Genomic DNA, 12258 nt, shown 5'->3' on the forward strand with positions numbered 1-12258 from the left:
GGCTGGGGAGAAATATACATTTACCTCTCAAGCTGTCAATTATTTCACTTTTTTTGTCTTGTAGCAGCCTTTTAAAGTGTCAGCCCAGATCAAACCGTGCTCATAGAACATTTCTTGATGCCTTGATCAAAGATAAACAGAAGGCTTCTGAATTCACTCTCCTCTGCAAAGAAAAGAAAGCCCAAGTCTGTTACTTCTCTTTCTAAACTTTCAGAAAATATGAATCCTTCTCCCATTTAAATGGGAGGCAGCTTTGCTATTCTAATGGTTTGGTCAGATTTAAGAAACAAAACAAAACCCAAGCCCTCCCTTTCTAAACTGACTCTGCATTCCTGAATGCATCTCCCCCTGCCTCTCTTTGCATGACAACTGTCTGTTGGTTGGATAAACTGAAAGATTCCTGAGCACAGCTGTGGATGATGATCATCCTCATCATCATTTTGAGTCATATCCCATCTTTTTCACAAACAGAGGGCTCAAGGCAGCTTTCAAATTAAAACAAGCATCTGAGGAAGTAGACCAAGTCTACAAAAGCTTATGCGACAATTTCTATCTCTTAATTAGTCTCAGAGATGCTACAAGATCCCTTTACAAATTAAAACAAATACGGGAAGGTTTAAAGAGAGAACTGGGGACAAGATTACGATAGAATCAAACTATTAGCCACACTAACAACAATTTAAAATGCACAATTAAAATGTTAAAAAGCAGTTAAAGAAAAAAGGTACAATTAAACCAATACCTCACATTTGTAAAAGCCTTTCCTTTAAAACATTGTTCTCAAAAGTCTGAAATACTAGCATAGGGATATCTTACCAGTGTCTTAGTGAACATTTAAGGAGAAATCCAGAGATGAAGACTGGGTTTTGTCATAAATGAAACAGTTCATGAAATGCTCTAATATTAGCTCTGTCTCTGGCGCATACAGTTCTGCTGCAGCCAGATTGTCGGTTAAGGCCATTACTTGGGGCAAAGGGTGAGCTGATAGCAGGAAGGCTTTCTGCTATTATACGGAGCACCCGTTCATGGGGTTTCCCACAGGGCCAAGGTCTGTGAACACATTCTTGGAGGCAGGAGGTTGGCATTGTGTCCTTCCTGAGCAGGGTGAAGTAATTGAGGATTTGCATATTCCAAATTGCCACCTCTGGCTTGCTGGCCCTGAGCACCATGGGTTAAAAATAGCATCCTTGGGGATCAAAGGGAGGATACATGTGCCATGAAGTTATAAACTGAGACTAGCCAAGTGCCTGTCTTCACCCCCTCAAGGTCCCGCTCCTCTCTTGGGCACTCGCGTTCCCACTGGGGCCACAGTTCCAGTTCCCACGCGTCACGGCCACAGGAGCAGCGGAACCGAAGCAGGATCTCCACGGTCATCCAGCCACTGAGACAGAATGCCGCAGAAGTCGTGGACCTCACGGTGGATGAGGACGGTAGGTCACAGCAACAGCCTGCAGTCAGTGAGGGGGCTCTGTTGAAATCTCTCAGTTTCTCAGATCTAAACCTTGTACAGTTTGGATTGGATGCAGCAGGTGTGTATATATGTTCCCAAGTCACTCTCATTCTGTTGTGGTACTGTAATACTGAATTTGATGGGAGAAGTAGAGCCATCTTCAGTCCAAAAATTGTGACACCCTCACTCCTGTCTAAAGGTAAGAATATTGGTGCAGCAGTTAAAACAGCCCCACACCTTTTGCGGAAAGAGTACAAAGTGGATAAACCCAACAAAGTAGCAACCCTGTGCTGGCTGCCTCAATGTATTGAAAGAAGTGTTTGCTTTGCAAACCACCTGAGCAGGCTGCAGCTTCTTCAGCTTCTTACGCCTTGTTTTACAGAGCCAACCATTGTGCCGACAACTTCGTCTCGCGGAGAAGCCCAGCTTGCAAATTCTGCTTCTGATGGTGGCCCCAACGCTGCAGCCCTAGAGCCGGTCTCTGATGTAGCATCCAACATCCCCAGCAGCCAGTCCTCCTCAGGACCAGAGCCAGTGGTTGTCCTGACCAACAGCAGCAGTGCTGGGAATTCAGCAGGAGGTACAGAAGAAGATTTCTTTCTCTTTGGGGCAGGCAAAGGATGTTGTCTCTTGGAAGCTGTTTGAAAGAATGGCTTGCCATGAAGAAGATGGGCTGGCTGCTACCTTTTGTTTTGGAAACAAAAACAAACCCCCAAAAAGGCACCCTTTGACAAGGAAAGCATGGAAGGAGGGTGGTCAATATTGGCTCTCTGTGTTCTTTGGAAAGGCATTCCTTATAAGCTGTCCTTAGGTGTGTTTCTTTCCTTTTGCCCACCCAAGATGATGCCAGAGGCAATACCTCAAGTACGACACTGGAATCCGGCCCTCCCGCCATGCCAAGACTGCCATCCTGCTGCCCCCAGCATTCTCCATGCAATGGCAGCAATGGTGGCACCTCTTCACAGAACCTTCACGTCTTGGGACACCCTCACGCCAGCTGCTTCCAGCAGCATGGCCACCACTTCCAGCATCACCATCACCATCACCACAACCCCCACACCAGCGTCCCACTCTCGCCGTCGTTCAGTGAATCCAGCTGCCCAGTGGAAAGGCCTCCTCCTATGCCGGCACCTGGGGCCCCAAGCAGCAGCTCTGGCAGTACCTACCATGACCAGGCAGGTTGAGTTGAAAGGGTCTGAGCGGGAGGAATTACGGTCCATTTGTCTGTTTTGTTTGTCTGTCTGTCCATCTGTGCTATGCTTTATGCCAGTGATAATCCAAGCAATGGTCTGCAAGGGCTGACTGCTTGGGGAAAAGGGCCTCTCATGGCCTTTCCTATTGTTTAGATGTGTTGCTCTTATTCTTAATTTTCATCTTTTTAACTGAGTTTTCCCAGCATTTAACCCTCAGAAGTTGGTGCCTAGTCGCCAGAAGAATAAAGCCAGTTTCACCAAGCTTCGTTATTGGCAAACATAGCTCTCTGTATTCTTGCTTAGTTGATAGTATCCTGTCCCTCCTGCTTAACTACAGAGCCAACTTGCATAATTTATTCTCCTGGGTGGGGGATTTCTCAGAATTCTTCACTTATAGACAGGAAGGTTGAGTCAAGGAGGGAGAGACTAGAAAGGAGGAAGGGGCTGCACTTGGAGACAGACCGGGTCAGTCTGGGAGAATTGGGCGAGAAGCGCCAGTCTGTCCGTCCCCCCCCCCCCCCAAATCTTCTCTGTTATGATGACTTTGGACCAGCATGGCCTTGGTTTGATCCAAGAAGGAGACAGTTATTTTGAATCCTTTGAGTCTCTCACTTGGTGGAACTCAAATAGATTTATTTATGTTTAATGAATGCAGAGACATCCAATTTCTGAACGTTTTGAAGCCATGGGGGAAAAAACTGGTTGGGGAGGGGGCTGTAATTAAAATTGAAAAATGCAGCATTAGTATGCTGTATAGACTGAACTAACTTTGTTACTTTAAAAACATAAAATTCATTATTTTTCATTTGGTTTGGCATAAAAATGTCATGTTTGAGATATTAAAACTACAGTTTATTCTGGACATAATTGCAGCTTGTACTTTTAAAAAATTGTGGGTTTTGCTTACAGATAGACATACAAGGCCCTGACTTGTAAAGAAATGCCTGAGTTATAGAGAACCTCTTTAGTTTTGATTCTTTGAGGGACAGACAAAAATGCCCCAATAAAAGAAACCATCAGTGTTATTAAAACAGAGAAATTTATCTCTTCTTGATCTCCATAGTGTCAAGCAGACTTAACGTAGTCATTCCCATAAAAAGAAATGAGAAAAGGGAAACTGTGACCAGGAATTGTAATGGCCTTGTATACTATGTGGCCTTACATAAAAATCTTCCCCTTAATGTTGTGTTTGGAAATGATTATGAGGCAATACATAATGATCACCTTAAACATTTTATTCATCACTCTGAAAGAAAATATTTCAGAATCCCTTTCCCCTCAATTTTACCAGGAAAAAAAAGTGACTCTCCTTTGACAGCAGTCTCACAAACATGGGAACCCCTCTTCCCTCCTCCATTTCTCTCTACAGCAGGCGCTGCCGGTGGACCTCAGCAGCAGTGGCATCAGGAATCATGGGAGTGGCTCTTTCCACGGAGCATCTGCCTTTGACCCCTGCTGTCCAGGCTCTTCCTCCCGCACAGCCATCTACGGGCACCAGGCCGGCACCACTCCAAGTCAACCCATCGCTATCGACGGATACAGCGCCAACATGGTCTCCCAGCCCCAACCCCCAGCTCCAGCATCGCTCTCCTCGTGCCGACATTACATGCATTCGCCTTGTAAGTGTAGCTGAAGGATGGGTATGTCTCTGGAGAGGGTGGCAATCCTGTGGCCCTTGGTATTGTTGGACTGCAGTTTGCAGCAACCAGTGAATCTGGTGGTGGGGCATACTAGGAGTTGAGAGCCCAGAAACACCTAGAGAGTCAGAGCTGGAAAGGATGCGCTCTTTCTCAGATGAATCCCTGCAGTTGTGGGACCACCTGGCAGAGTGTTCACCAAGCGGCCCCATCAGCAGGAGGTTTCCCACTCCACCACTGGTGCTGTTACATTGGGCAGTGTGTGGGAAGGTGGCTCCTTCCCACTGGCAACCTCCCAGATAATTTGGGTTTCCAGCTCCCAGAAGCCCCAGCCAGCATGGTTGATAACCCAGGGAATCTGGGAACTGGAGTTCAGCTGAAGCTGTAGGAGGCAAAAAGGAAGAACGGCTTTGCAAGGGGGTCAGTTTGGGTGCCTTCAGGGGAGAAACTGAGGCACTCCTCATTAGCTGACTGTTGTAATGGATTAACAGTGTCTCCTGTTCTTTCTCTGCTCTCCCAAATTCCAGATGCCTCCTTGACTCGGCCACTTCACCACCAGGCTTCTGCGTGCCCCCATTCTCACGGAAACCCTCCTCCTCCTGCTCCCCCTCAGCCACCGCAGCCTCCCCCTCAAGTGGACTACATCATCCCTCACCCGGTCCACCCTTTCCACCCTTCCATATCCTCACATGCCTCCTCCCACCCTGTTCCGCCCCCGCCTCCTCCCCACCCGCTGGCCAACGCGGCTGCCCCGATCCCGCAGCCTCTTCCGACTGCCCACCAGTCGATATCTCACCACATCCCGGCCACAGTGCCTTCCGCACAGAGGCTGCACCCTCACGAAGTCATCCAGAGGATGGAGGTCCAGCGGAGAAGGATGATGCAGCATCCCACGTAGGTCTACCCCTTGAAACTCCACTGGGAAGTAACATGGGAAAGAAGGCTTTGCAAGATTTAGGGGAGAGACTTGTGTGTTTGTAAGCACGTTGTGATGCTCTTAGTTTTTTGTCTCTTACCTCCCCCCATTTCACCTGCAGGCGAGCCCATGAACGGCCTCCCCCACATCCTCACCGGATGCATCCCAACTATGGCCATGGGCACCACATCCACGTGCCACAGACAATGTCTTCTCACCCACGACAAGCACCTGAGCGGTCTGCCTGGTCAGTAAGCCCTCATTGCCTCCTGGGTCAGGTTGGCAGAAGGTCTTTTGGCCTGTTGCCTTTGACGGAATCCCATCCCCAGCTTCCCGTTGACCCCTGGCCTTCACTGAGAGTTCTGGATGAGTTGCCATTTTTCAAATGTAGTAATTAAAGTGGGTTGGATGCTGGCTTTGAAGTGATAACTTTCTTACCCATCTTTAATTAACACTTAGAAAACATATTGATTCTGAACGCAATCTGATAGTCAGGATTGCATGCAGTGGTGGAGTTTCCACTTACGATCCTTTTGCACAGAAGGATGTAAATCCAGAAGCAATTCCTTTAAGAATGTCCTGTAGCACCACCAGGGAGTCCCTTCAGCTGGTCTTCATAGGATTGTTCTGCTTCTCCAACAGGGAACTGGGCATCGAAGGAGTGGCTGCCGCAACCTACCCGCCAGGTCCCCTGCACCCTCACTTGGCCCACTATCACACGCCGCCCCGACTTCACCACTTGCAATTAGGCACACTTCCTTTAATGGTAAGAAGCACAACAAGAAGAATCAGCCACCAGGGGACACCTCCTGCCCAAACCCTCTCTCTTGTGGAAAGAGGTCTGATGGAGAGCCCCCTGAGGGTTATGCTGGCTTGAAAGTCTTGTTGTTGAACTGTGGGAAGAATTGGTGGTGTCCAGCTTTCAAAATAGCAATAAGGGACAGTCAAAAGCCGTGGCCTGGGAGGTTAATAATCAGGGAGTGGCTGTTAGCAAGTTTGTGCTCTGACTAAAATAGTACTGTAAATGGAAGCATTGATTTCAGTTAACTAACGATATCTGTCTCTGTAAAATTAAAATATTGTCTGCATTCATACATTACATGGTGCACACAGTTTGGACTTTATGAAGGGCCCAAAATAATAATAATAATAATAATAATAATAATAATAATAATAATAATATGCATTCTGTTTAATCTCGAGGACTCCAAGCAGATTACAACAGTAAAACAAGATACAGTTCAAAGAGAAATGCATTAAAAATTCCAAGATCCTGATCCCTCCTCCCTGTGATAAAAATATAGGTGGTTGTTGTTGTTGGCAACTCTTTCAGTCTGTGTAAAAAGAAAAGCTTTCCAACCCTCAAATAGGGGGCAGCCTTCATCATAAGAGACACCAGCCAGCCCTATAAGGGACAAGCTTACTGGTTTTCAAATAAGGGACTGCCAGCCTTTGTTCTAACAAAGCAGACAGAGCTTTCCCCGAGTGGTTTGAAGCAAGGGCCTTTCTCTGGATGGCAATTCCCTCATGCCAGCAGATGAAGCAGGAGTCCAAAGTCCAGAGTTCTTTTCTGTTACAACTGTTGACTCCTCTCCCCTCATGACGGGTTCCTTGTTTCCTTCCTAGCCAGCAAGCCATCTTTTTCTCTACACACACATACACACCCACATCCCTACAGTAGAAGTAGTTTCATAATGGACAACACACACACACACAAAAGAAAGGCATTTGATGAATCAGTTATTATTGACTTGTCCTTGCCATTTGAAAATAAAAGAAAGCAAGGTGTGGAGAATGCAGTGAACAAAATGTCTCCGCTGACTGCTTTTCAGCAGATCGCAGCTAGATAATATAAATTAATAATGAAATTTTTTTTAAGGATATTCATTGCATAAACTACAGCGACACAGTTTTTCTTTTTGCAACATGAACAGTAAAAAGACTCAAAACTGTTCTTCAATTAGACTTAACTCACTTCTGGTATTTGCACAGGTTCCAGACATGGCGGGCTATCCTCATATCCGTTACATTTCATCGGGATTGGATGGAACTTCATTCAGAGGCCCTTTCCGGGGCAATTTTGAGGTTTGTAATGGAATAAACCTAGGTTTGTATGAGATACTTTAGTTGAGGGAATGCAGGGGCAGGTATGCTACAGAATTGAAACAATTCAGCAAGAGGAGCCTAAATACCAAAAGGCACTGGCTCCTCTGTGATCTGAGATTAGCACATCAACGTTTATTTATTTATGGTATTTATTTATTTATGGTACATGGTGTGGCTTGAGATGGCTTGGTGCAGGGGTCCATTTGTAGTCCTTGGTCAAGATCCTCTTGTGAAAGGGAGACTGGGCCATTTTGATGGCTGCAGTTTGTTATGTGGAAAAAAGAAATGAGGATACCAGATGCAGAGAGTTACAGTACTGAATTTTTAAAAGTATTAATTGATTCAGAGAGCATATTCAAAAGAGGTATGTTCTTGGGGACAAGAATCGGCCACTGTGTTTCAGCCAAAATCCAACTCCTTCCTTGGTGTCCATTTTCAAGAACAATAAGGACCATTAGTGAACATTCAGAAAACCGTTCCTTGGACAATGGGAAAGCTGATTAGGCTATTCGTCACCCAAGTGATCTACTGTATCTCATTGGCATCAGTCAGATGACCCCTAAAACCTACAGAGCCCCTGAAAAGGAGTGGTCTGGAGTGGGGCTGGGGTTGTGTTTCGGGATCTGAAGAGCCCTCTTGGGAGCTGTCCTTGTCCCAAACTGAGCCTTTCTATGACCCACAACAGGTCAGCCAGTGGCAGCCAGAGGGGTTTCCGCAGGCAAGGCCATTCTGGTTTGGAGGAAGCAATCACAAACAGGGAGATATAAACCAACTACTTTTCATATATACTGTGTGCAAATGAAGTAGGAGATGACAGTTTTTGCCAGTCTTGACAAAAAGATGTTCCTCCTTGGTTACAGGAATTAATTCATCTTGAAGAACGCTTAGGAAATGTGAATCGCGGAGCTTCCCAAGGAACTATTGAAAGGTGCACTTATCCTCACAAGTACAAAAAGGTGAGCGTTCCTTAAGAGATACTTGAACAGTTTCTCTAGGACTTTTGATGTTACTTTCAGGATCAGGGAGGAAGGGCAGGAAATGGGAGCAGTAATGAAATACTACTGTCAACATTGGGAGTTTAAGATAGAAGTTCTCATTTTCGTATGAATGCAAATTTTAAAAGTTGGGGAGGGGTATTGGTTCATTTTTTTTATAAAGTGAATCTGTGATCCCCTTTTTAATTTCCAAGTTTCCAGAATGATTACCTCCAGTGCCTGTTTAGGTTTGGAGGCCTAACCTCTTTCATCATTTATATTTTGGATGTACTTTTTTCCTGCCTTGGATTTCCATTATAGCCTCCTCCTTAAATGTCCAGTTCTGAAGTTGCTACAAACATTTGGTCACTAGTTTATTGGGTTCTTAAACTATGATTAAATTGATCTAATTTAATAATCTGGAGTTGTGGGGAGGGTGAGTTTTAGTGTTTTCTTAATCTTTCTTAAGGGGCGGGTGTAATTTTTTGTTATTGCTATTATTGTAATAGAAGCAATAATTGTGCATAAAACAGCTCTCATTCAGTTTGCCAATAATGTCATCTCTGCTAACAAGGTAACAACTGATTGGTTCTCACAGAGGAAACTGCACTGCAAACAAGATGGGGAAGAAGGAACTGAGGAAGATACAGAGGAAAAGTGTACCATCTGTTTGTCTATATTAGAGGAAGGTGAAGATGTCAGGTAAACAAAAAAGTGAAAAATCAGCTGTTGGGTGGGAAACGGGCATTGTGTAACCAAACCCATTTTAGAAATGGTACGAGCGAAGCTTACCAGATGTATTTGGACATTCAGATGAAGTCATCTAGTTGGCAGTCTTGCTCAGGTGCCAAAATTAACTAGCATCCAAGATGAGCTTGGAAGACTCTGTTAACAGAATTGCAGTATTTTCCCCTCCTGAAGCCTATGGAGCTGGTTTAGATTATCTCAGTCCATGCTGAGGTCCAAAAGCTGAGGAAGAGGAGCAGTATGGTTTCACTGCAGTGTGTAGAACCAACTGATTGTACTTTTGAGGTTTGTGTGTAATTATGAGTTTGTGTGCTCAGTACCTCTGCAGGATCAGCCCCTTGAATTGAGAGGATTTCAGGCTGTTGCCAAGGGACAATAGGGGGACACATGATCCTAGCCTTCATGGTGGCACGGAGGTAAAATGGAAAGGCTCAGAAATGAGAGAGGTCTTCAAAGACAGAGCTACGATAATGTGAAGTCAAAGGCTTTCACGGCTGGCATCCATAGTTTTTTGTGGGGTTTTCGGGCTAATGTGGCTGTGTTCTGGAAGAGTTTGTTCCAGGAACTGGTGAAACGTCAGGAATAAACTCTTCCAAGAACACGGCCACATAGGCCGAAAAACCCACAAAAAAATAGAGCTATGATTGTCTATTTTAGCATAAGAAGACATCAAACAGCCCCTTTGAGACTAACTAAGGAAAAGATTTGTATCCCACCTTTCTCCCAATATTTCAAAGCAGCTAATGGTTTCTAAATTTCTAGCTGAAGCTTTTGTGGGCTGTAGTCCACTTCCTCAGATGCAGTATGACAAAGTGAGGTGGAAAAAGAGAGAGGGGCATGGAAGGCATTCTCTATAGCTGGGTGCTTTGTGCCCATGAATGTTTGGCTCCGTCAGACCCTCTCTCCTCGCCACCTTCTGTGCTAGTCCTCATAGTCCTGTCCTTTCCCAGAAACAAGAGCCACAGAGATACCCAGCTTGTAGCCTGTGACCTTTGTGAGAGGTTTGGTGGGCCGCTGACGCTTTCTCCTCCTGTTCCCCCCTTCCGCAGGCGCCTTCCATGTATGCATCTCTTCCACCAAGTCTGCGTGGACCAGTGGCTGATCACAAACAAGAAGTGCCCCATCTGCAGAGTGGACATTGAGGCCCAGCTGCCCAGCGAGAGCTGACACCCTTTTGCCTGAAAAGCCTCCTGCTTCTCCCCCCCGGCCCCCGAAATCCTTTCACGTCCCCCCATCCTTCCTTCCTTCCTTCCTTCCTGGCACTGCAGTCAACCAAAGATGGCATGACTTACCTGCGCAGAGGTGGGAAGCCTTTGAACCTGCTCAAGTACCCTTTCGTCTGCTCTGTGGTATACCTTAAACGCTAACCCTACAGTTCAATGTATTTATAAAAAGCTTTTCCGTTTCCATTTTTTTGTTTTTGTTAATAGACTTTATGATTCTCCCACCCACACATCCCCCCCTTTCACTCTTTTAACACACATTTTTTTCCTTTTTATTTTTTTTTTCTTTTTGCATGGTTCCTCGTAATGCATTTCTTTGCACATGTTATGGGCTTCGTGACCTCCCCAGACTTGCAGGCAAGATTTATCTGCTTTAGGAAGTAGAATTGTGTGGTCTTTTGATTTTTATTTTGGATATATATATATATATATATATATATATATATATATATATAGTCAAGCTTTTCAGAGTATGATTTTACTCATTACTAACCTCGAAAGTCCTTAATTTAATCAAGTATTTTAGTTTTAAATGTATAAAGACTTTAAAAAAAAAAGAAAAGGATATTATTGTGTTTTTAAGACATTCCTTAATTAGGAAAAAAAAATAAAAGGCTGCTGTATACTTGCATTGGGCAAAACCCCCACATGCTTCTCTTGCGCAAATCCCCATCAGACGAGATTCTGCGCAAGAGCACCGCAGGCGCTGTTTGTTCCATGTTGCATCATCCGTAATAACTGGGGACATTTAAAAAAATAAAACCAACCTTCCAAACCCTTTGATTTTCCAGAATGGCCTCCTCATCACTGGAGCAATCCTCTTCAGACTGTATTTTTTATGTTCTTAAACTTTCAGCACAATGCAGATATATTTGAATGTCAATATTAAAAAAAGAAGAACATTTAGACTGCTGTCGGATTGTATGTACCATTTTTCTTATGTCTAGCCATTTGAATCTCTCTAATGTAATATTTTGCTGCTGTGAAACAGCTCTAACAAACACTAAATATTTGATTTCACCTAGCTGGGGTTGTAGATATATTATGCAGATTGAACGAAATACATTTGTAGGAAAATGGGGGGGGAAGGCAAGGGCAGATTGGTCTTAGTTTTTTCTCCATCTTTTTTTGGTTTCTTTGGTTTCTTTGCTCCTCAGTCTTAACATTAAACTCAAATAGAGATCCGGACAAACTGGTTTTGTAAAAAGAAAAAAGGAAAAGAAAAAAAAAACAGCCACAAAGATTAAACCCTTAAAAGTTTCCATTTCTTAAGGCAAATATCCATGAATTCATAGACCTTCCAAAGGTCCCCTGCTCTACTGTGGGATTTGGGGGGTGGTCTGGGGGGGTTTGATTTAATTTTATTTTTATTTTTCAATTTTTAGGTTGACCATTAATAAAGTTAGCTGAATCCACCTGTGTCTTGGCATTATTTTCTCGAGATGATAGAGCCAGTTCTCTTTCAGTTACCAAGAACCGGGAGGAAGAGGTGAAGCTGTTGAGAAGCTGGAACTGTGTCCAAAGGAGGGCCAACAAAATGGTGGAAACCATGAAGCCCTAAGAGGAGAGACCTAGAGAGTTTCTTGGTATGTTTGGTCTGGAGGAGAGACGGTTAAGAGGAGATATGAGAGCCCTGTTTAAGTATCTGAAGGGATGTCATATTGAGGAGGGAGCAAGCTTGTTTTCTGTTGCTCCAGAGAATAGAATGCAGAGCAATGGATGCAAACTGTGGGAAAATAGTTTCCACCTAAACATTAGGAAGAAGCTCCTGACAGTAAGAGCTGTTTCACAGTGGAAGATGCTCCCTTGGAGAGTGTTGGAGCCTCCATCTTTGGAGGTTTTTAGACAGAGGATGGATGGCCATCTGTCCCAGGGAGGGCTTGATGGTGTTTTCCTGCATGGCAGAATGGGGTTGGACATCCATCCATCCATCCATACATACATACATATATATATATATGGACAAGTGATAAGTATGAAAATATATCAGATGGTGAGCACATCAATGGACT

General features: G+C 44.5%; 2 protein-coding genes across 7 annotated transcripts in view; both read left to right on the forward strand.

Annotated features, from left to right (window-relative positions):
* Positions 1 to 11152, forward strand: part of RNF111 (ring finger protein 111) — a 31673-nt gene extending 20521 nt beyond the window's left edge. For 2 of the 5 annotated variants that reach the window (XM_042471373.1, XM_042471372.1), the window contains 11 exons: positions 1267 to 1430; positions 1833 to 2030; positions 2291 to 2625; positions 4013 to 4262; positions 4808 to 5174; positions 5318 to 5443; positions 5839 to 5962; positions 7189 to 7281; positions 8163 to 8258; positions 8851 to 8978; positions 10073 to 11152. In XM_042471373.1, the coding sequence (XP_042327307.1) occupies positions 1267 to 1430; positions 1833 to 2030; positions 2291 to 2625; positions 4013 to 4262; positions 4808 to 5174; positions 5318 to 5443; positions 5839 to 5962; positions 7189 to 7281; positions 8163 to 8258; positions 8851 to 8978; positions 10073 to 10190 (1999 nt within the window). In that variant the 3' untranslated portion in view covers positions 10191 to 11152. The remainder of the gene's footprint in view (positions 1 to 1266; positions 1431 to 1832; positions 2031 to 2290; positions 2626 to 4012; positions 4263 to 4807; positions 5175 to 5317; positions 5444 to 5838; positions 5963 to 7188; positions 7282 to 8162; positions 8259 to 8850; positions 8979 to 10072) is intronic. The other 3 variants (XM_042471375.1, XM_042471374.1, XM_042471376.1) reach the window with 3 other exon arrangements.
* The window catches only part of MINDY2 (MINDY lysine 48 deubiquitinase 2), a 689230-nt gene that overhangs the window by 85608 nt on the left and 591364 nt on the right, over positions 1 to 12258 (forward strand). The window lies entirely within an intron of this gene.

The sequence above is a fragment of the Sceloporus undulatus genome, chromosome 6 (genome assembly GCF_019175285.1).
Source record: "Sceloporus undulatus isolate JIND9_A2432 ecotype Alabama chromosome 6, SceUnd_v1.1, whole genome shotgun sequence".
Lineage (NCBI taxonomy): Eukaryota > Metazoa > Chordata > Lepidosauria > Squamata > Phrynosomatidae > Sceloporus > Sceloporus undulatus.